At 37.8% G+C, this 24,298-nt stretch overlaps 3 protein-coding genes across 3 annotated transcripts; all 3 read left to right on the plus strand.

The window, feature by feature from the left end:
- The first annotated feature begins 1,970 nt into the window (after nt 1-1,970).
- LOC137732980 (chitinase-like protein 2) lies at nt 1,971-4,491 on the plus strand. The gene is made up of 3 exons (XM_068472208.1): nt 1,971-2,386; nt 3,131-3,290; nt 3,832-4,491. The coding sequence occupies exons 1-3, from the start codon at nt 1,996-1,998 to the stop codon at nt 4,253-4,255; spliced, it is 975 nt and encodes a 324-aa protein (XP_068328309.1). The 5' UTR covers nt 1,971-1,995; the 3' UTR covers nt 4,256-4,491.
- Nucleotides 4,492-6,030: 1,539 nt separating this feature from the next.
- LOC137730915 (acetate--CoA ligase CCL3-like) lies at nt 6,031-10,636 on the plus strand. The gene is made up of 3 exons (XM_068469917.1): nt 6,031-6,381; nt 8,492-9,082; nt 9,506-10,636. The coding sequence occupies exons 1-3, from the start codon at nt 6,166-6,168 to the stop codon at nt 10,400-10,402; spliced, it is 1,704 nt and encodes a 567-aa protein (XP_068326018.1). The 5' UTR covers nt 6,031-6,165; the 3' UTR covers nt 10,403-10,636.
- A 5,029-nt stretch (nt 10,637-15,665) lies between these two features.
- Nucleotides 15,666-20,588, plus strand: LOC137731006 (putative beta-D-xylosidase). Its single transcript, XM_068470041.1, has 7 exons — nt 15,666-16,150; nt 17,871-18,152; nt 18,366-18,535; nt 18,652-18,749; nt 18,849-19,199; nt 19,313-19,726; nt 19,811-20,588. Exons 1-7 carry the CDS (start codon nt 15,743-15,745, stop codon nt 20,410-20,412), a joined length of 2,325 nt encoding a protein of 774 aa, XP_068326142.1. The 5' UTR covers nt 15,666-15,742; the 3' UTR covers nt 20,413-20,588.
- The last annotated feature ends 3,710 nt before the right edge of the window (nt 20,589-24,298 follow it).

Raw genomic sequence — 24,298 nt, forward strand, 5'->3', positions numbered from 1 at the left:
ATCTAGTAAAGGTGGTGAGAAACTTGCATTCTACTTTGAGAATAATGGCTGCAAATCAAGAAAGCTTATTGGACCACCATGATTTTATTCGGATTCTCTTTGTGATGATCCCGATAATTCGTATATTGTATCCGCTTATAGTATATCGTGAGGTGAGTTTTTGTCAGGTACTATTTGTGTTCAATTTAAAATAATTTTTAACCGCACAATATACGATAAACAGACACGATTCACAGATCTTCAGAATCTTCACAAAGAGGATTCAAAGAGGATCCAGATTCCAACTAGTAGAATCGTTTTTCCTGGTCGTTAAAACAAAATCATTAAAAAAATAATCAACAACTCTTATAGTGATTAGATGTAGTTAGTGGCTGTCGTTTTATTTGTGTATTTTCAAAAACACCCAAAAAAGATGGAATCATTTGACATATATGGACAAATACTAACCAATAGCATCATAAAACATATTTTAAGACTTTCGATTCCATACAACGGACCTATCAAATCACTTGCAAAAATCCTATTAATTAATATTAAGAGTGATCACCAAAATATTCTGAGTGTTTATCTTGCATCTCAAATCTCATCTAGAAGTGAAATTGGGGAGAGAGGTGATTTGAGCGTAGACGGACGTGGGTGTAAAAATGGACGCTCTAAAGCACTTTAGCAACAAGTTCTTTACAAATCTTACCCTACCTTATCCTATTCTTATTGATTTTAAAAACACAAGTAGCATTTTTCTTTCAAGTGCTAAAAGACATCGTTACACAAATCGCACCTCCTCGGTTTTTTTATACAATAATATTTTGAAAGAGCATTTGAGCTTAGTCTCATGATAGATAACCGTATTAAAGTATTAAAGTTGTCGTTTGCAAGAGCAGGACTTGAAATTCTATTTACAGTCCTCGTTGATTAGACAAAATTAGTTGAGTGATTGAAGGATTAACTAACTTTAATTTAACAAAATAAGAAAACCTCTTCTACTAGACTATTTCCTTTTCGATACATCAGCAACGCAAACCCTCCAAACAATTGAGGTCAACCTGTCTAGCAGACAATAAAACTAGAGAGAGAACAAGAACTTCCTACATGTAGAGCATTTCACGGTTCGGAACTGGACCAAATTAGTAACAGTTGAAAGGAAAAAAAAAAAAAAAGCAAAAATATTGAGCCTTTGTAACCAAACAGACACTATATCAATCACGTAAATCACAATGCTGCAAATGAAATATTCCCCATTTGGCTGCTCGGAAAATGAGAGGAGATTGCATACTCGAAACGAAAATTGCAAGCATTGTTAGTGCAGTTGTAGTTCCGATGACTGTTTTTTCCTTTATCTTTCCCGCATTTTCTCGTCAGCCAAACAGAGAAGGAACAGGAAACGAGAGAGAGAGAGAGAGAGAGAGTGGTACAAGTTAAAACTCCGAACGTGAAAGGCAGACGAAGGGGAAGATCATGGAGCTAAGATCTGAGACACTGCGTGTCCGGGCGTTGCTGTCGAGTGTCGACTCAATTAATATGCATGCAAACCCAATAAATACGCCACTTGATCAGATTTTGGGCCACAAAGATCCACCCAGCATATTCCAATTTTAAGGTCCAAACTGGACCAGGCCAAGAAATTATCCAACCAAATAAAAGCCCTACTAAGCTCCAAACCTTTACGTACCCTGAAAAGCTAAAGCCCATCTGGATCCGAAGCAAGTGAATCACCACCCCTTCTTAGATTCTTAATTGGAAAGCAAAAGACGATCAAATTCTCTGCTACTTTTTGCTTCCCTTGCACTCAAAGGGAGAAATAGATTTGAAGCAAAACCAGAAGGTGGTGGGTGAGCGTTACATATCGACAGTGTCCTCCTAACTCTATTTGTTACACTTTCTTTTTCTTTCCTTTTCACTCCCCAAAACCATTAATATTCTAAATTCCATATATTTCATTTCATTCCATTTCCACCTTCACCATCCCACAACACAAACATAATCAAAGGAAAACATATGGAGAAAAAATGGCTTCTGCTTTTCTCAATGGCAGCTGCAATGCTGCTAGCGATCGACGTTGTGAACGGTCAAGAGGATTCAGCGGTGAAGCCGTTGGTGAAGATAGTGAAGGGCAAGAAGGTGTGTGACAAAGGGTGGGAGTGTAAAGGATGGTCTGTTTATTGTTGTAACCAGACCATTTCTGACTACTTCCAAGCTTACCACTTTGAGGACCTTTTCTCCAAGCGTAACTCGCCGGTGGCGCACGCCGTGGGATTCTGGGACTACCACTCTTTCATCACCGCTGCTGCCGATTACCAGCCTCATGGATTTGGTACCACAGGTGGCAAGCTCCAGGGGATGAAGGAAGTTGCAGCTTTTCTTGGGCATGTTGGAAGCAAAACTACGTGTAAGTTGTAAAACTTTTCTTTCTAGGGTGTTTTTGGGTTGATTAATTTGGTTGGACTTTCTTTAGGATCTATTTTTCTCTATACCACAGAAGGAGGGTATCAGGTACCAATCTTCATGATGTTGTACCAAATTCCAATATACTGTATGTGGATTGAGTACTTATTTACAGTATGCTGTCGAATATCAACAATCTACTGTATTTGGTACCGAATACTAACTAGTATTTAGTACATTGTTGATATATGATGATATCTTTAATATATTGACCAAATATCAACAATCTCAGGTATTGTAGATTGGTGTGCAGTGCCAAACAATCTTTTCTCATCATTCAAGTATTCAACTAGTACTTGCTTTGAAATGGATTTAATTAGGGTTATGTAAGATTATTTTTGTTAAAAAGCCTCAAATTGCAAATGAGGGAGAGTTGAATCGTTGGGATTTTGGTGTCATTTACAGCGAATTGACACCTTAATTTGATCCTAAATAGCTTCTTAGAACCCAGGAAAAAAGAATATACAAATTCTAGGAATGTTGAGTGCTATTGATTGAAATTATTACTCCAAAATGCTTTCCCTTGGAGTGCTTTTGGGTATAATTGCTTTTGAAGTTTGGATTTAAAATGATTTTAGCAGTCTTACATATAAAGAAACAATGATGAAGTGTTTTTTTTTTTTTTTCTTTTTTTTTTTTTATAAATAAAAAACAATGATGAAGTGTTAATAATTTGTTTGAATTTCAGGTGGCTATGGGGTTGCCACGGGAGGACCATTGGCTTGGGGTCTATGCTACAACAAGGAAATGAGCCCTAGTCAGTTATACTGTGATGACTACTACAAATACACTTACCCCTGCTCTCCTGGTGCTTCATACCATGGCCGTGGTGCCTTGCCACTCTATTGGTATAAACAATCCCCCTAATTCCCAGATTTGTCATATTCAGAATTTTGAGCTGTGAGCACTCGAAAATAGTCATCAAACATTCTTTCCTAATGAAAAGACACAAGGGATCGAAGAATGTATGACAACTATTATGGAGTGTTTATAACAAACTATTGGTTGGCTTCTTCCATAATATCAGTCATTCCTCGTTCTTGCAAATCACAGTTTGACACATACATAAATTACTTGTCAAAAACACAAAAACATAATTTTATATACATGTAATTGTGAAACTTGATTGACAAGTGATTTGGAATGCTACTTCTAGAGGAAGGGATCCAAGTATATTTGTTAATAACAATTCCTGACCTTCTAATTTCAAAATTTAGAACTGTTATTGGCACTTGTCCGCATACAAACTTTCGTACAAAAAAAAAAAAAAAAAAGGAAATAAAAATATCCAAAGGACTATTGTAGAGTGTTAACAACAGTTCCGGCATAACTTTCTACTTTGTGATTTTGTTTTAGTTTTCATTTACTTTTGGGCGTTTTTTATCTTAGGAACTACAACTACGGAGAAACAGGTCAAGCCCTAAAGGTGGACTTATTAAACCATCCAGAATACATAGAACAAAATGCAACCCTAGCCTTCCAGGCTGCAATCTGGAGGTGGATGACGCCAGTGAAGAAGAACATCCCTTCAGCCCACGATGTCTTTGTCGGCAAATGGAAGCCAACCAAGAACGACACTTTATCCAAAAGAGTTCCTGGCTTTGGCACCACCATCAATGTGCTCTATGGAGACCAAGTCTGTGGCCAAGGTGACGTTGACTCCATGAACAACATCGTCTCCCATTACCTGTATTACCTTGACAAAATCGGGGTTGGCCGCGAAGAGGCTGGTCCTCATGACGTGCTCAGCTGCGCTGAACAGAAGGCTTTTCAACCTTCATCATCTTCTTCGTCTTCGTCTTCGTCTTCTTGAGGTTTTTGTTCGACTTGTTTCGAGACTTATGGATTGAAGAGGAAGAAAAATGAAGACAATATATTTCAACTTTATCTTTGTGTGAAGGTGCAGTAAGTATGCATTGTTATTATTTTGTGTAAATTTTGTTATTTGTGTTTTACCTAAATATTATTATCTGCAACTATACGATTTTAATTCTACGTGAAACCATGTTTTAGTTGTATAATGTATATACTCAAAACTCTTCAATCCCATTTTTGGCTAGAACCTTGTTGATATATCTTATTAACACTTAATAGTTCTCATCAAACAAATTTGTTTTTGCTAATTGCTATTGTATAAGATTGGTATGCAGCCTGGCGTTTTTTTTACAGACACAAATGATCAAAATAGGCATTTAGATTTTGGTGCGTTGTTAATTTTACCCAAACGTATTTAAAAGGTAGAGATCTTAAATTCAATTCTCATATGTGAGCAATCGATCTTCAATTCCATGCTTAAGTAATGTTGGCCTTAATTTTACCCAAACGTATTTAAATCCCTACAGGGTGGCTAATGGCATATAATGGGCTCCAAATCGGTGGCTGTAGAGTGTAGAGCGTAGATTGGTGGCGCTTTCTACTTGTCCTCGTTCAGCTTATGTGATCTTATTAGATTAAAAACGAAACTTGTATTATTTTAGGCACCACTTTTTATCTTCGATCCACACACTTTTTGTTAATTTCAAATTTTGATCATCTTCAATTCAACAAATTCAATAACTAAAAACTAAAAAACGTACGTGAAGTACGTGGATAGGCCCATCTTTAATTTATGTGTTTCTTTTTCTCTATCTTAAGGGAGTGGTGGATTCAGTTTTAAAACTCGATCTGATGTTAGTATCATAATAAGTTTAAAACAATTAGGATTGAAAATTCAAAATTATTAGAATCTCTATATATATTTTAATTTTCAAATTCAAAATTTTCGATTTCGATTATAGAAACATCATTCCAATTTATACCGAGCTAATCACTTGCAAAGGAAATACACGGGGGTGCATACCAATCTTTATTAATACCTGGAATAAATGAAAAAAAGAAGAAGATGATGAAGTTGCCCAAAATGGGATAAAGCCACTTCCACTTTCGTGTAGGCCAACCGTGCGAATATCCCATATATAGGAGCTACAGAATATTAAGCCCACACTCCACGTGTTTAAAATGAAAATAAACGGCGTCATGTTCTATAATTTTCGTTAAATTTTGAGATTCACGTTTATTTATTATATAAATATAAAAGTTTTAATTCATCAGAGTATAATACAAATGGTGATGAGCAACACGATTTAATTAAGGATGGTGACTGTGAGCACAAATAATTCAGAATGAATGAAGTGTATGCTCATTATTTTATTTATTATTATTAGATAAGTTTAAATTTTAAAATTTGCGGTTATCATCTATACAGATGTTGAAATTTAAACTCATTCATTAGCAATAAATATAGTGTCATCATCATCACCACTTTTAAAGTAGTCAGCAAAAATATTTCTAAATAGATAAAGTACATTTTTGCTCTGCAATCTTGTTCGTGAGCAAATATGTACTTATTCATATGAAATATTTTTGGTCACCAGTCTTAAACGATAATAATGCTCACTATTGTATTTTGGCTCAACACTCAAGCGAAAATTATATGATTTTTTTTGTGGTTAGGAAAATATATGAGTCAAGATCAAGTGATGAGTAGACAAACGGGTGATGTAAATACAAATAAGGCAAATGAAAAACGTCAACTAAGGAAAGCGGTGAGTATCACCGTCACTGAGGAAAATTTCGTCTATAAAATGCGTGAAAAGTTTGGCCATATAAAATGTCTGCTTCTTTATAGTTCTGAATTTCTGAGTCTCCGAGTCAGAGAAAGAGAGAGGTACATGTGCATCAAAGATGGTGGTGGGGCGAGACATAGACGATCTGCCGAAGAACGACGCCAACTACACGGCATTAACGCCGCTGTGGTTTCTGGATAGAGCAGCTCTGGTGCACCCCACCAGAACATCCGTGGTCCATGGATCAATTCGCTACACGTGGCAGCAGACTTACCAGCGTTGCCGCCGTCTGGCCTCCGCTCTCGCCAAGCGCTCCATCGGCCTCGGCTCCACGGTGATTTAACCTTAATTATTATTATTATTTCTGTCATCCATTTTACCTGAGTGCTAAATTTTGATTTTGTTAATTAATTGTATTTTTTTGTAATATATATTTATATTTCTTGTCGAATTTATGGAAAATATAGGAAATGAAAAGAAATTGTAGAAAGGCGCTATCTTTTTCCTGTTTAATTGGAATTTATGGAAATGAAATTGCTGTAGGAAATGTAATATCGATGAATTTTATATTTGGTGAAGCATTTTTCTGCTCAAAAGCGCTAACGCTAAAAGTAGTGTGCTGCTTGGGCTCGTTTGGTTTATTTATCCAAAAATGGTAGTGTGCTGCTTGGGTTCGTTTGGGACACTTTATGTAGGAAGCATTTCTGCTCAAAAGTGCTTATGCTAAAAGTGCTTTTGTTATAAACATGTGGAAATTTTGTTAAAGGTCCATGCTTTAAGCACTTGGAAGTGCTTCCTGCTAACCACTTCTCCAGAAAATGTTTCTACAACCCATAAGCGCTTTTAAGTGTTTCTGCCACAAGTAGTCGTAAGCGTTTTGTTGGTAGTTAGAAAGTACTTTGATGCTTTAGAAAAGCAATTCCATTGGAGTTTAGCTTATTACTTTTTTATATTGGCACTTGAACCAACACATGTACCCACATTCAGATGAAATAAGTGCTGCTCTTGATGAATGCTTTCTTGTTTGGTTATGTTTCGTATTAAAAAGCTGAATTCCATTACAGGTTGTTTTGGATTTATCCCTTTCTACCACTTATTTGTATAGGACTTGCTTTTAATTTCATACTGAATACCGCTGATGCCTTTTGTCATTGTATTTAATGGAATTCAATTGGTTTAACCTTGTTTTAGATTAGAATATTCAATGCTGCTGAGAAGAAACTTACAGAGTCCATTTCTCGAACTGCCCACTTTTTGACTAACATCAAGTAGCTTTAGTGACCCAAAAACAATCTTTCCAAACGACATTGGTTTTCCATAGAAAGAAAAGAAAAAAAAGAAATCTCCCACATAGATATGGAACACAGTTAGAGAACAAAGAAAAACTAGTATTGTCCATCTTTAACTTCAATTAGACAATTCGATGATCCAATAACTTACCTGTGATCCTGTAGAAAAAACAACTATTTCTACCCCAGATGCATGCGAAGAACTATAATATGAAATAAAATTGCTGCATGACCCTGGTCATTTCAATGAATTGCTTTAGTAACATCTTCTTTCTCCTCTATAATGCATATTGGTAATAGCTTTCACCAAATTTCTTCTTTTTAATCTTGTCCTTCCTGTTTTATGATCAAATTTTGTTGAGATAATGGCCTTTTGTATATGTTGTCTTGCTTTTTTTGCCCCATGTCATTTGCTGATGATTATGGTCTCTGCACAATGCTTGTTATTGGGGCTTCTTGAAGTTCCTTTTTAGTTGTTTTTATGATGGATAACTTTACTTCTACCTAGATTTATTCACGAAGCATTGAGCATACTTTCTATATAATTTATGCTTTTGCCCTGCCGGAATCTTAACTGGACGTCTATTGAAAAGGGCGGTGAATTGAGAAAAAAAGCATTTCATTAAAAAAGAGAGTGGATTCTTGAGGTTACATTACGCTATAGTAGCTTGACCAACGTGAAAGTGGAACAAGTGCATGCCCCATACACGAAATTGAATATTAGAGTATAAATCTCATATCCGTATGAGGCTTTCAGTCGAACATCTGACTCTGCCTATCACCTTATTCTGCTTCCATCGTCTCTTTCAAGAAGCCAACTCAATAGCTTCTTTTAGAACCGCTATGCCCTCTGCTGAAACTGAGCTAGTTATTGGGAACAGATGGGGACTACATCAATAGTTATGTTGTGCTTGAAAATTCATAACGGCATCCTAATCATGGACTTATTCGCTTTCAACTAGCATCGGAACATCTTTTGTTTCTTTGGTTACTGGTTTTTCATATTTAATAGTATTGTAATGCTTGGATTTCTTAGACACCTTACCTATTGTGTTATTCTCTTGCATGGTATCTCACCATCAGCTTCTGTTATATGCTTCTTGTGTTGTGTTGGAGCTTGTTAATTGACAGATCACTTCTCTTATATTGAAACAGGTATCGATAATAGCACCAAATGTGCCAGCCCTCTTTGAAGCTCATTATGGAGTTCCAATGGCAGGAGCTGTGTTAAACACTGTAAATGTTCGTCTAAATGCAGTGACTATTGCTTTCCTTCTTGGTCATTCATCGTCTGTTGTTGTGATGGTGGATCAAGAATTTTTTCCCTTGGCAGAGGAAGCTTTGAAAATATGGGCAGAGAAAAGCGAAGGCAGTTACAAGCCTCCACTCTTAGTTGTCATAGGTGATGAAAGCTGTGATCCTGTGGCACTAAAAAGTGCTTTGGGAAGAGGCGCCATTGAATACGAGACATTCTTGGAAAGTGGTGACCCTGAGTTTGCTTGGAAACCACCAGAGGATGAGTGGCAGAGCATTGCTCTGGGTTATACTTCTGGCACAACAGCCAGCCCTAAGGGGGTGGTTTTGCATCACCGTGGGGCTTATCTGATGGCTTTGAGTGGTCCTCTTGTATGGGGGATGACTGAAGGAGCTGTATATCTGTGGACTCTACCCATGTTCCATTGCAATGGTTGGTGTTTCACTTGGTCGCTTGCAGCTCTTTGTGGGACAAACATATGCCTTCGACAGGTAAAGTGCTTATATCTGTACTTGCAAATGCTGTATGTTTATTCAGCATATTGAGTGATTTTGTTAGTCTCTGATGAATTTGTCATAGTGTTAAAGCTTATATTCGATGTAGTCACTACTGCTTGTTTAAAATATAGAAGGCCATCATATGCATGGATTGCTGAATCCTAGTGGTTAGAATGGTGCAATATGAACTTGCTAGCCCCAAGGGTGATAGTGACCCTGATTCCGTGAGTAAATACTAAGACCCCAATGCAATATGCTCCTTGGATCTTGCAGTTAAAGTAATGTCAAGTTCTTACGTGTGCCATCAGTCTATATGTTGAGCCAACATTTTGCGTTTGTGTTATTTTTCATTTATTTTTCCCTGGTTGATTTGCTTGGATGCTCATGTCCACACTGCCTTTTGTTGCAATTTCATAGATTACAGCAAAGGCAGTATATTCAGCGATAGCCGAGCATGGTGTGACTCACTTTTGTGCTGCACCCGTGGTACTCAACACTTTGGTTAATGCTTCCCCGGAGGAGACTATCCTTCCTCTCCCACATGTTGTACAGGTGATGACAGCTGGTGCTGCCCCTCCACCTTCTATTCTCTTTGCAATGTCCCAAAAGGGCTTCCGAGTCACGCACACTTATGGTCTGTCAGAAACTTATGGCCCCTCCACAGTATGTGCGTGGAAGCCTGAGTGGGACTCGCTGCCCCCTGTAAAACAAGCACGGCTTAATGCACGCCAAGGTGTTCGGTACATTGGCATGGAGGGCGTAGATGTTTTCAACCCTGAGACTATGCAACCAGTTCCAGCTGATGGAGCTACCATGGGGGAGATAATGATGCGGGGAAATCTCGTAATGAAGGGGTATTTAAAGAACCCAAAGGTGAATAATGAAGTTTTCGCCAATGGTTGGTTTCATTCTGGTGATCTGGCAGTGAAGCATCCAGATAACTATATCGAAATCAAAGACAGATCAAAGGACATTATCATCTCCGGAGGTGAGAACATCAGTAGTGTGGAGGTAGAGAACACTCTATATCAACACCCAGCCATATTCGAGGTATCGGTGGTTGCAAGGCCACATGAGAAGTGGGGTGAAACTCCTTGCGCTTTTGTGACATTGAAACCGGGTGTCGATAAGTCTGATGAGAATCGTATGGCAGAAGATATAATGAAGTTCTGCCGGTCCAAGCTACCTGCGTACTGTGTTCCGAGATCCGTGGTATTTGGACCATTGCCAAAGACCGCTACCGGGAAGATACAGAAGCATTTGCTGAGGGCCAAGGCCAAAGAGCTGGGACCTGTCTCTATGAGTAAGTTATAACTGCGTTGTGTTGGCCATTGTATAAAAGGCTAATAAAAGCTTGGATCATATTTAGTGCCAAGCTTGGTTCTCTTGTTAAGACTCTTCGGTCATTTTTCTTTTGGTAAGAAGTGGATGTAAGATTAAGCGAGGAGAAGAGCGAGGGTCCAACTTTCGCCTCCTCGGGATTTAATGATGTGACCTAATTTCTCATATGTACACGTCATAGAATTATGAAAAATAGATTGAGAATCTGCCAAAGCCATACGTGGGCCGTCTGATAACCATTTGAAAACTGAAAACGTGGTTTGGTAACTACCAGTAACACGGTTTTTTGGTTTTTTTCTGTTTTAGAGACCAAAAATTGAAAGCTAAACCGAAAACTTAAATGATTATTAAACGGGCATTAGAGTGTTTGATTTGTTGTTGCTGTATCCAAGTAATTGCCTTTATTGACCGAGTCTTGCGTAAATTACAGTTTCAAATGTCTAATTGTTTCAAAAGAAACTACGTATGAGGATGTGATGATTTGGTAATTATCCAGATTCGTTATGTTATCCAAAAAGCTATCCCAAAGCATTTCAGACGTGCGGGTCTCAAGAAGTATATGATGTGATGGTCAATTTCTTTTAAGGGCGAGTATACGGGCGAGTATACGGTTTGATCCCAATCACTACTGAGCCATACTAATGACAGTTGCTTAGCAACAAACGTGAGCATAGCCAAGTTAGTTAGATTGGTATATTTTTAGCATTCAAGTCTACTCCCTCCAGTTATTAAATAAAAAGGATAATTGCTTAGCTATATAAAAAGAAAGTTAAAAAATCTAAGAGGTAAGGGTACAAGCCCTAGTAAAGTCCATGAAACGGGGACGCTAAGATGTTTCATTCCAATGCAACATGAAAAACTTAAAATACATAATATCGTGTTATTGGTACATGATATCACGTTAATGTCTCAAGGGATGTAATTAAGTCCATCTATCCCGGAATCCCACTCCAAGGGATTTTTGACTACTGACCCAAGTGAGCGACTTTCAATTGTTGGTGCCATATATGGAATCATATCTCATTAACTAGGAGTCGTTCACTCATGTGAACCCTAATCACAATTCAAATATATGTGTTGGTCTTTCACTAACTCTTGCGCTATATGATGCATGTAATATATTAATCCAACGCAACTAATCAATCCATGTAATTTTGAGAGAGTAGCATTCATGACACAACAAGTACATGATTCTTTACTATGACATTTCGTGTTAATGCTACAACGTTATGATATACTTGTACCAGCATTTCTCCAATTTTGGAGCCAATAGTCCAAGATTTTCTGTGATATGATCAGAATAATGTGGGAATGAGCCAAAGGCTTTCATTTCTGAAGGATGGGAGGAATCTCCTTCACTACTAACTTGAAAAAGTTGTAACTTACAAAGGCAAACTAACTTCCGAACAACTAAGGCTTTGGATCTTGCGGCGCATAACAGTTTACAGGTAGACATGCATTTACGAAAATTTGTAAAAAATTGACAAAGACTAAGGCGTAAAGAGATTTCTCCAAACCAGTAAGCAACCAAAAGAAGATAAGCAGGAGAGTAGAATTTTCTCAGATTCGTTCATATGGGGATAGCTAGTTGGCAGACCTATCTTTTATGCACTGATTGATTGGCTTTTAAGGATAAGAATGTAATGGTCAAACACTATCCGCACCCATGATACTGTTTTTATAGCTTAAATCAGCTCAATTTGTCATCCATGCAACCACAGAAGATGATGGTCTTATCCATGCATGTTGAGAATGTAGTGTCGTGTGGTTGGGCATGTAAGGTAAATTAATAAGATATTGTCACAATGACATAAGTAGGGATAGATTAATCAAAAAGCACAAAGAATTTGCGTGTGTTTATGAAATAGTGACTTATATGATACAAATCCACCATTATTTTGACATCTTGTGCCAATAATACAACATCGTGTGAAGATAAACCTATACGCATGATATTAAAACATCTGTACTGACAGGTTGTGGAGTCGAAGAAAACACCCATTGGCCATTGCCCTACTCAAGCTTTTTAATTTCTTTTTGTTGGGGGGTTGTCTCTATTAGTCAAAACCCAAAGATGGGGAGGTCTTAGGCGGGCCCATATGTATGCTTCATCATCAAGTTAGGTCATGTTTTAGCGCCTCTTATTTTTGGCCACATCTCCAACGGATGATCTTTCTTTCACAAATTGTCATTTATGGTCACATTCCTTGTCTACTCCAACTGCCAAAGCCAACCAAAAATAATACGTAATGTATGGGAAATCAATCACACGATTTTCCAGCGAATAATAGATAAGGAAAACAAAAGTGTTAGAGCTACCAAGATTAAACAAAGAAGAAGATAAGCCAAGCTAGTTAGAGGCCCCAAGCTGCTAGAAATAACCAAATTCATTAATGAAAGAATGGAAATCTTCAACAAACGCCTTTTGAACTTAGTACCTTATTTCGATTAGTTCTCTAGATTTGTTTGATGAACTCAATGCCTTACTACAATACAAGAGACTAGCCAGCCAATTGGCTCTAAACTGCGTCATTTGACGTGGTCCAATAAGATAAGACCCCCTAAACCCAAAAAATGAAATACATGTATGTATGTATGTATACAGATGAAATGTAAAACCAGAAAAGCTCTAACTAAAAGCATGGTGACCTCAAATTCATAATTGGTTCTGTTGAAACATTTAGGGTCCCACAGAATATAGACATTGAGTTTATCTGAGAGAATTGTAATGTTCCTTTCTTCTTTGGTCCTTTTTTTTCCTTGGTAGTAAAGGGCTTCTGGTGTTAATTCGGATAATATATATTATCATTGGGGAAGGGTTGTATATACAATTGCACAAAGAATTATTTAATTGAATCATTGGCTCTTATTATTTCTTATACGCATGCATGGTGCTTATATCCAATTAATTTGTTCTTATCGGGAAAAAAGATTCTTGGATATTGATGATTTAGTATTGATATTGATCGACGATAGGGAAAGGGAGGACTTTGCAGTCTGTGTATTTTACGCTCATCTCTTTTCGTTTTCGTTTTAAGCTTTGGGAATGAACACAATTAATGATATGTTACTTATTTGGAATTGATATTGTACTTATTCTTATGCTTTACTTTCACTGAATGCATGAGCGTTAAAATAATTTCGATTTAACCTGCGTTTACTGCCGTGTGTGGTCTAATGTTGTAGTAGATAGGGTGTTAGGTTTCCATCTATGCGTCCCGGTTCGAAACTATTCATCTCCTAAATTATTGTAATAATAGTTTCGAACCCTCCCTCTCTTCCTTTAATAATAGAAAAAAAAGACATGCGTTTACTACCACGTGAGAAATACATAAATATGTAACTTTTACATTTCAATTTGTAATCCAATTTTTGAAAAACCATAAATAACTATGTTGACGATTAGGGGAATAGTTGATCATTTAGGTCATTTTCTACGTAAATGATACTCCTCTCATTTCACATAAGTAAACTTGATGAGGAAAAAAAAACCGAGCGCATATATAAGAAAAGAATAAGAATATGAGAATCACTAGCTACTCTAGAAGAAATTGATAACGGCGAAGTCCTCATGTATTATAGCTATAAGCTCCATATATAGATGCGTATGTATATATATTTCTTTGTTTATATTGAAAGGGAATTGAAAGAATTAAACCTTGACCTAACTCATGCCAACCTATTTCCTGTTTAATTACCTCAACACTAAGGCTAGGCTAACTAACGGCTGAAGACTTAGAGATTGAAGAAAGAAATTAATTAAGAAAGCAATTGACTACTGAAAGGTACAAGGTTCTAATTAAGTTGTAACAAAAAAACTGACAAGCGTATTAATAATCTCACCCTCTTTTTATTTATGGCCCTATCTCTTATGGTAAATTCTCAAACCCACAGAATAATTTTACCTGTCACATATTACATCCTAGTGATTATGCACAAATATTCTCTATCTATTTAAATATTGGATATGGTTAACAACGCATAAAATTTGCTACCATTTGTTTATATTGGGTGTGGAAAATCCCCTGATGTTAATGCATTTTGAGTTCAACATGCATTAACATTCAGATATTCCCAACGATTATGTGCATCTTGACTGTAGTATAGTTCAATGGACAAATATATAAAGAAAGAAGTAGTTTGGACGGGTTAACAATCTATAGTGCGTTGTGTACACTGTTTTCATGTCGGTGTGTACATCGAGTATTTTAAGTTAGTGCATGGTACTAAACTACCACTCCCTATATATAACTTGCACATACATACGTATAATGTTGCTGTTGGGTTAAGTCGAAGCATATCAAGCCATTACAGTACAAACTCACAAGAACAAAATAAAGAACGAAAGAAGAAGAGACAAATGGTTTTGTTTCATCGCTGGTAGAAACTCGAAATAGCATAGGCACGGCCCGTGCAGTCTGCGCAAGCAAAAGTCACGAGATCAAATAAAAAATTTCTGCTCCTATTCCTTTTTGTGAAATAATTATAACTTAAAAGGACTAAACACTGCATTTTTAAGACAGAAAAGCTTCCAAGACACAAATTCTTTGTCCTTTTTAATCATTTCTCCTAATTATTTTCCCCAGAAAAATCTAAAAATCACACTGGTATATAAATTTTCGTATTTGTTTCTGTGTTGTTAAATTATACAGAGTCAAATAACTAAACCAAGATTCTAAAGACCATGTGTCCTTCAATTTGGCAACAAGTCTGGGATTTATCTGGTTCTGTTGAAAAATTGCATAACCATTCTCCACATTCCCTGTTAAATATTTAGTTTGTTCTTTTCCCAAACCAACTATAGTGACAAATTAAAGAAGAAGAAGTAGATTTTATGTCTTAAATATTTATGGTAAATATTCTTGAATTATTTTATGTCTCCTCCTTTTCCCATTTTGCTTCATGGTTCTCAGGTACACTTTTTTTAACTGTACCTCCTTACCCTAAGTCTCCATCCTGTGCAACTGCGTGTTGCACTGAATCACTGACAGACTCATCCCTCCACTTGCTCTCTCTCTCTCTCTCTTCTTTTTTTTTTTTTGGTCGATCACTATATTTCTCTCTCTCCTTTTTTTCTGTTTTGGTTGGCTTCAAAGTCTATAATCTGATCGTCTACGTGGAAACTCAATCATGAAAAACATCTCCTCCCTCATACTTCTCATCGCATCATCATAAACCATCCTCCAAACGCAACCTTCTTAAAACCCTCCCTATAAATACACACACACCAAACCTTTCTCTCACAACAAATACAAATTCAAAATATCACAAGAAAAAGGGAGAAAAATACACAATATTCCAGTTTTTTAAAATATGGCATACAATATTGCCAAACTCTCACTTCTTTCTCTTCTGTTCTTATTTTCTTCCCTATGCAGCATTGCAGTTGTGCATGCTCGTCCACCCTTCGCCTGCGACCCTCGAAACCCGATAACCAGAACGTTGAAGTTCTGCAGGGTGAGGGTGCCAATCCACGTTAGGGTTCAGGACTTGATCCGACGGCTGACATTGCAGGAGAAGATCGGGCTGTTGGTGAACAATGCCATTGCTGTGCCTAGGCTTGGCATTCAGGGGTACGAGTGGTGGTCTGAGGCGCTTCATGGTGTGTCCAACGTGGGGCCTGGAACCAAGTTCGGTACCTTTCTTGGGGCTACTAGCTTCCCTCAAGTCATCACCACAGCTGCTTCCTTCAATGAGTCGCTCTGGGAGGAAATCGGACGGGTGAGGATTCTTCTTCTTTTTCTTTTGTTTATTTTTCTCATCGGTACGAAATTTAGAATAGAAAATATAAGAGGAGGCCAAGTTCATTGTTTTTTAAAATATATTTTCCATCAATCATGTGATCAAAATTGTCATATATATCATATATTTGTTTTAATACTAAATTAATAATGTAAACTAGTAATCGTGTAAAGTGATACATATTTGACATGTTATGCTACCGAACATTATATAATCAGATACAAACGATTAACTAACATCCGATTTTGATTAATTATTTGACAAATATAATATGATAACTTTCAGTGAACGAAATGTTTTGTAATTTTATTTTAAATAATTAACATTTTAAGTGAAAGGAGAGAGAGGTGCAATTTGAATGGATACATGTAACATAGTGTTACATGCATTGGAAATTCCGTGAGCTACCTAAATTCAACATCCCTTTATGATTTTGATAATATATATTGGCCGCCATTGATAACGAAAAACGACTAGCAAAGCTAGATTTAGCCTTAAAAACCATGACGATATTTTCAGTATCTAATTATTGTGGTTGTGGCTCTTGTTTATTTTTCTTTTCTAAGCCATGTCTGAAATTCTCCACTGTCCACACAGACTTATCACGTATATAGTTGAATTATATATATAAGATGCCCATTACAACATGCTTCCATTAAATATAGTTTATACTATGTTATACTAATTTAATTAGTAGCCGTCGATGGGGCAGACCCAATGTTTAAAGTATCAAGTGGAAATATCAATATACAAATTTATGAAAATATCGATAGTTAGATAGAATTGATGAATAGACCTTTGACATAAATTATGGAAATTTGCAATGGGGTGGGATATCAACTCATTCAAATTTAGTTGAAATTAGAGAAAAATTTCTCAAAAACAAAAATTCAAAAGTTCAAAATCTGCAATGGGTTCTACTGATTTTTTTGTATTGAATTAGGAAATATCATTGATATTCATTGATGATTTTCCTATATCTCGTCGATATAAGGTGAAGTTTGCATTTCACACCCCCTCCCGTCCATATCAATCATAGATTTTTCGGGATATTTCGATATAAATATTGACAATTTCGTAAATATTTTAAACACTGGACAAACCTGAGTTTATTAAAGTTAGTGGTGATCTCCCATCTGCACCTAGGTTCAAATATCTCTCTCTATCATTATAATAAATTCAATCTAGAATGTCGCTGTTATAGAAAAACAGAAAAGAGACACAGATGGGTGCAAAGTATTGATGAGTTCAAATTGACACGGTGCCATCACTAATTTGGTGAATTTACTCTCGCCACCCCCTTTGGGGACCCATCTGAGCTTCTAAAATTGTTACCTTGGATTATGGTATAAGCATACACCCATTATTACATGTGCGAAATATTGGACCATTTTCTTATAAGGTAATGTTATCTGCACCACAATTTTAACTTTTCACACTTTATCTCAATTTTTGACTGTTGAATCAAATGAATTGAAAATGATCAATTGCCAAAAATTAATAAAGGTGTTTGGGAGATAAAAATAGGTATGTGAATAGAAATTTTCTTTTTCTAATGGCAAAACAGAAAATAAATTAATAAAGTTCATTTATCAATCAATATTTCCCTAATTGAAAACCTACTCACTTTCTTTTATTAAAAAAAGTGAAGGGAAATTATTATGCAGTCGTATAAATTTTATTTTATTTTATTGGACAGGTTGTGTCTGATGAAGCAAGGGCAATGTATAATGGGGGCGCGGCTGGACTGACATTTTGGAGCCCAAATGTGAACATATTTCGTGACCCGAGGTGGGGAAGGGGGCAAGAGACTCCTGGGGAAGACCCTGTCTTGGCTGCCAAGTATGGTGCTAGGTATGTCAAGGGCCTCCAAGGTGATGGTGCTGGGAATCGCCTTAAGGTTGCTGCATGCTGCAAACATTACACTGCCTATGATCTCGATAATTGGAACGGTGTCGATCGCTTCCACTTCAACGCTAGGGTAACAAAAACTTAACCTAACTAGCTAGTCATCATTATGTATGTTCAAGTATATTTGCATGCGTAACGTGTTATGTTGTCAAATTGTCAATGTAGACCTAATAATGTTTCGATTCTCGAATTGACAATCTGACCTCGTAACATATTAGACTGTCAGACAAAAAAGCTTTTTGGTATATGCAGAGGTAAATAATATTTCGTGTGAAATGTGCAGGTTAGCAAGCAGGACTTGGAAGACACATATAACGTGCCCTTCAGAGCCTGTGTGGTGGATGGGAATGTTGCTAGTGTTATGTGCTCCTACAACCAGGTCAACGGAAAGCCTACTTGTGCTGACCCTGATCTCCTCAAAGGCACAATCCGTGGTCAATGGAAACTCAATGGGTGAGTCCCATTGATTTTAATTATCACTTGAATTGCTTATGTATGATTTTCTTAATTTGTATTTGTAGCCTCAAATTAAACATTGATTAAGCATTGGGTTTATGTGTCCAAAATAGGTATATTGTCTCGGATTGTGATTCAGTTGGTGTTTATTATGATAACCAACATTACACCAAAACACCAGAAGCAGCAGTTGCATACGCAATTAAAGCAGGTCATTAGCGATTTAACCATTTTATATGAGTTTAATGTTATCTAGTGCGTCTCAAACAAAGAAGTTAAGAAAATCTAAGCCAAATTTTGTAATAAGCAGGTTTGGATTTGGATTGTGGGCCATTCCTTGGCATCCACACAGAGATGGCTGTGAGGACTGGTCAGGTAAACGAGATCGACATTAACTATGCATTGGCTAACACAATCACGGTCCAGATGAGATTGGGAATGTTTGATGGCGAACCGTCAACTCAGCGATATGGAAACCTAGGCCTAGCAGATGTGTGCAAACCATCCAGCAATGAGCTAGCCCTTGAAGCTGCCAGACAAGGCATTGTTCTGCTTCAAAACCGTGGGAATTCGCTACCCCTCTCAACCATGCGCCACCGTACTGTGGCGGTAATCGGGCCCAATTCTGATGTTACAGAAACAATGATTGGAAATTATGCTGGTAAGTCTACTAAAAATGTAAAATTGTGCATATATATTGTGTTGCTCTAGTCCAATTTTCTTAGCAAAGATTTAAAATTTAATCCATTGGATATTTTTTGTAATTGTATATAGGTATTGCATGTGGTTACACTACACCACTACAAGGAATTGCGAGGTACACAAGGACCATACACCAAGCTGGGTGCACAAATGTTCATTGCAATGGAAATCAACTAATTGGTGCTGCTGAGGTTGCAGCTAAACAAGCTGACGCAACCGTCTTAGTAATAGGCCTTGACCAATCAATTGAAGCAGAGTTCAGAGACCGGACCGACCTTCTCTTGCCCGGACACCAACAAGAACTGGTGTCCAGGGTGGCCAGGGCTTCAAGAGGGCCGACCATTTTGGTCATAATGTCAGGCGGGCCTATTGATGTGACGTTCGCAAAGAATGACCCTCGTATTGGAGCGATTATTTGGGTTGGGTATCCAGGCCAAGCTGGAGGAACCGCCATTGCTGATGTTCTATTCGGCACTACAAACCCAAGTAATACTTGAACTAATGAGAAACTTACGTTTATGACCGTTACGCTATCACGTGGTACTTATTAATTATATTTTGTTTCTTTAGGTGGAAAGCTCCCTATGACATGGTACCCTCAAAATTATGTGGCCAACCTGCCAATGACAGACATGGCCATGAGAGCAGACCCAGCAAGAAGGTATCCTGGTAGAACCTATAGATTTTACAAGGGCCCAGTTGTGTTCCCATTTGGGCTAGGCTTAAGCTACACCAGATTCTCCCACTCCCTAGCCCAAGGGCCTACATTGGTCTCGGTCCCACTGACCAGCCTTGTCGCTGCCAAAAACACAACCATGCTAGGCAACCACGGCGTTCGAGTGAGCCACACAAACTGCGACACACTCTCACTCAACGTCCACGTTGACATCAAAAACACCGGAACCATGGATGGGACCCACACTCTTCTGGTGTTCGCGACCCCGCCGGCAGGAAAATGGGCCCCCAACAAACAGCTGGTCGAATTTCACAAAGTCCATATCGTGGCCGGATCAGAGAGACGGGTCAGGGTTGGCGTCCACGTGTGCAAGCACCTCAGCGTAGTTGACAAATTGGGGATTCGGAGAATCCCATTGGGCCAACACAAACTGGAAATTGGTGACTTGAAGCATCATGTTTCTGTTGAAGCAAATTTAGGAGAGATTAAGTTTTAATTAGGAGCTATCAAAAAATTGATAGTCACACCCAAAAAAATATATGGGATTAGTAATTAGTCCTCTTCTTTTTCGAAGTCAAAGAATAGGAAAGAAAAAGGAAAGTTCTACTGTAAAACTAAAAGGAAAGACGATCCAAAGATAATATATGGGTAAATTAAAAAAAACTACCTTAACTATTGGGTCATTAACAATTTCATACCTCGTCTTTAAAAAGTTTCAATGTCATACCGTATCTTTCGAATTTGTTGCAATGTCATACCTTCCGTCAGTTGTCTGTCAATTCCTCTATTAAATGCTGATGTGGCACACTTTCTAATAAAAACGAAAAAAAAAAAAAAAAAAGCCAACCCCCTGCAACCTAGAAGAAGAAGAAAAAGAAGGAAAAAAAAAAAAAAAAAAGACCCAAACCAAACCCAATTCGTTCACCCCCAACCCCCCCCAACAAAAAAAAAACCCGATCCCCTGCAACCCAGAAAGAAAAAGGAAAAAAAAAAAAAAACAAAACCCAAACCAAACCCAGTTCGTTCTCACCCCCCTCGGGCGCCCACAAACCCAACCCCCTGCAACCTAGAAAGAAGAAGAAGAATAATTCGTCCCACCTCCTCCCCTCCCCCCCTCCCAAAAAAAAAAAAACAAACCCAACCCCCTGTAACCCAAGAAGAAGAACAAGAAGAAGAAAAAAAACCCATTTCGTCCCCAACCCCCTACAACCCAGAAAAAAGAAGAAGAAGAAGAAGAAGCAAAAAAAAAAAAAAAAACCCAGTTCGTTCCCCCCTCCCCATTCTCCCCCAACCAACTTACAACCTAGAAGAAGAAGATGGGTTTTTTTTTTTTTTTTGGGTTGCGGGTTGGGCTTGGGTGGAGGGGGAGGAAGATGGGAAAGATGGGTGAGCAGAGGAGGTGGAGGATAGGTTGCGAGTTAGGCTCTGGTTTTGGTTTTTATTTTTTATTATTTTTAATTTAAATATAAATTTTTTAATATTTAGTTAATATATATATATTTTTTAATAAAAATGGACCCCGCCTCATACCACGTCAGTATTTAACAGAGAAATTGACAGTCAACTGACGGAAGGTATGGCATTGCAACAAATTCGAAATATACGGTATGACATTGAAACTTTTTAACGATGAGGTATGAAACTGTTAATTACCCAATAGTTGAGGTATTTTTTTGTAATTTACCCATAATATATTAATTGATGAGCCTCAAGGTTTTTAATAAAAAATTGTTCATACTTTATTTTATTTTATTTTGTTCTAGAATTTGGAGCGTTCGAATGCTGCACTAAACTTACATCTACGTATAACATATTATTCTATTCATTCTCACCATTCGGCTAACCTCAATAACTTTTTGAATGGCTTAAATGGTCATACCGTCATTGAGCATGAGCACGCATTTTTAGCGTACTAGGGCTCCTTCAAGAAGGAAATAGTTGCTTGATAGATACCAATAATGCAAGGCTAGTTTGTAGTTCTACTTGTGGAGCCAAAAATAATCAAAAGGCGACACGTGGATTTTTAGATGAAGAGGACAAAATTACCCTCGAGGCACACCAATTCCCGACACCCATATGGGTCTGCTCTCCAGTGCGAGAGGATAAACTAATTGCTCTCCAATGTGAGAGGGTAAACCAATTCCCCAACACCCATATGGATCTGCTCTCCAGTGCAAAAGGATAAACTAATTGCTCTCCAGTACAAGAGGGTAAACTAATTGCTCTCTAGTGCGAAAGGGTAAACTAAATCCCTAACACCCATCTGGGTAAGCTCTCCAGTGCGAGAATGCCACATAGCTCAAAAGATCGAATGCTTGAAGACCAACTAGGCAAATGGTTAGGGGGCAGCAACCACTTTTGCACTTAACAGTTCACTCATCCGACACTTCATCTTCAGCAGCTCCGATCTTGGCAGCTTTATCCTTGACTGCTCCATCTATGGCAGCTGAGAAATCAAACTTAAGCAGTTTCCTCATTTTTGGCAAGCAGCCCAGACATGGCAGCCCAAACTGTTGCCCATGCCACGCCACTTCCTCAGCCCATGCCGAGCCAATTCTTGGCTTCAATCAAGCCGAGCAGCATAAGCAATGACCCTTGCCACACCACCTTCTTGGCCCATGATAAGCGGACTCCTGGCCCCTGCCAGCCGACGTACCGCACCACCCCTATGGCTGCCTCGTGGCAGCACCTCCCAAGAAGAAGACAAGGAGAATTAAGTTTTCCTTACATCGGTGCGGCGCGGAGAAAATGAAGAAAGCAACGAAAGACGATCCTTTGCACGGGCAAGTGTAGAAGATTGCTAGGGGAGCGAGAACAAATATCCTCTAAGCTTTCTCTCTCTTGTAGGGTAGAATAAATTGCTCTCCAAAGTTGATTTAACAACCCACTTAAGGTGGACTCAAATAGGCTTTGAGAGAAATTTATTTCCCTTTCCTAAAAGAATCTAATTTCATATTAAAGAGGAAATCTACATCAAAATAGGAAGCAGTCCTAGAGTAAGAAGATCGCAAACCCATCCAATTCATTAACTTAAGGAGAACTTGACGGTTAATTTAAGCAGGACCTAATTAACCCGGGGTGTTGAGTTTCATAATTTATCGAAAGACCAACCGAAAATCAATCTTGTATGCAAGTGTAACATGTGTGGAGAAGAACCCCCTAGCTATTCCATCATCCATATTTTCATCACATTCATATTTACATTTTGCCCTTAATTATAATCTGTCCATTTAATTTAATCTCGTCCAAACACAATCCCCCCCATATTTTGTTAAGTCTTAGTCATTACAATCTATCTTATTTTGTGTTTTTAAGTATTTGGAGTCTTGTGTACTTGTTTTGAGTTCTTGTTAAGTAAGTTAAGTGTTTTAAAAGTTAGTTTTATTTATTTGAGTCAAGTGTTTAGCACCCCTAGTTAATCCCCGGTTAGAACGATCCCTACTTACATCATTACTACAATTGTCACAAATAGGGTTTAATTTGTGTGCGTATAAATTTCGCATCAAATTTTGGCGCCGTTGCCGGGGATTGGCAAATTTGCTAATCCCTTGTCTTGAGTCTTGTTTAAATTGTTTAGTTTCTGTTTTGTTTTAATTTTTGCACCGTGTGTATGTGTTTTGTTTTTGTGCCGAGTCTATTAAGTTGGTTTCTTATCTTGTTTACTCTTGTGTGTAGGTACTAGTTTATGACCCGTAGCTCACAACCTGTTCGTGAGCATATCTCCGATTTTGACGGTGATTTCGAGAGGACTTTGAGAAGGAAAAAGAAATCACAAGCATCTAATCCTCCTAGTCCCGAGCCTGAATTTAAAGAAGAAGTACCAACCATGGCAGTGGACAATCGGACCATCAAGGAGCTCTCTGCCTCAGGTATGGGCAATGCCGTTCCTTTATGCATACAATACCCTACGACAGCTGAAGGTAAGACGGAAGAATTTGAACTTAAGTCTAGTTTATTACATCATATTCCTAAATTCCATGGGTTGTCCATGGAATATCCTAACAAACATCTTAAGAAATTTGAGGTAGTTTGCTCATGTATGACACCCATCAACGTTGATGGGAGTATTTTGAAGATGAAGGCCTTTCCATTCTCACTTATGGACAAGGCCAAAGATTGGTTGTTTGAATTGTCCCCTGGAACTGTCAATTCTTGGGAAAGTATGAAACGTGCATTCTTAGAGAAATTCTTTCCCACTGCAAAGATCATTCTCTTGAGGAAACGAATTAGTGGCATCCAACAAAATCAAGGTGAGTCGTTTCCATCTTATTATGAACGTTTTAAATCACTTGTTGCTTCATGTCCACAGCACCAAATGAAGGAGGAGCTGCTCATTCAATATTTCTACGAGGGACTCCTTCCCATGAAACGTCAAATGCTAG

This window comes from Pyrus communis, chromosome 4 (genome assembly GCF_963583255.1).
Source record: "Pyrus communis chromosome 4, drPyrComm1.1, whole genome shotgun sequence".
In the NCBI taxonomy this organism is placed as follows: Eukaryota; Viridiplantae; Streptophyta; class Magnoliopsida; order Rosales; family Rosaceae; genus Pyrus; species Pyrus communis.

Coding starts and splice junctions, on each gene's coding strand:
- LOC137732980 (XM_068472208.1), top strand. CDS start 1,996: ATGGAGAAAAAATGGCTTCTGCTTTTCTCAATGGCAGCTGCAATGCTG. Junction 2,387..3,130: donor TGTTGGAAGCAAAACTACGT/GTAAGTTGTAAA, acceptor TTTGAATTTCAG/GTGGCTATGGGGTTGCCACG. Junction 3,291..3,831: donor GGTGCCTTGCCACTCTATTG/GTATAAACAATC, acceptor TTTTTATCTTAG/GAACTACAACTACGGAGAAA.
- LOC137730915 (XM_068469917.1), top strand. CDS start 6,166: ATGGTGGTGGGGCGAGACATAGACGATCTGCCGAAGAACGACGCCAAC. Junction 6,382..8,491: donor CCATCGGCCTCGGCTCCACG/GTGATTTAACCT, acceptor ATATTGAAACAG/GTATCGATAATAGCACCAAA. Junction 9,083..9,505: donor CAAACATATGCCTTCGACAG/GTAAAGTGCTTA, acceptor GCAATTTCATAG/ATTACAGCAAAGGCAGTATA.
- LOC137731006 (XM_068470041.1), top strand. CDS start 15,743: ATGGCATACAATATTGCCAAACTCTCACTTCTTTCTCTTCTGTTCTTA. Junction 18,536..18,651: donor GGTCAATGGAAACTCAATGG/GTGAGTCCCATT, acceptor TGTCCAAAATAG/GTATATTGTCTCGGATTGTG. Junction 19,727..19,810: donor ATTCGGCACTACAAACCCAA/GTAATACTTGAA, acceptor TTGTTTCTTTAG/GTGGAAAGCTCCCTATGACA.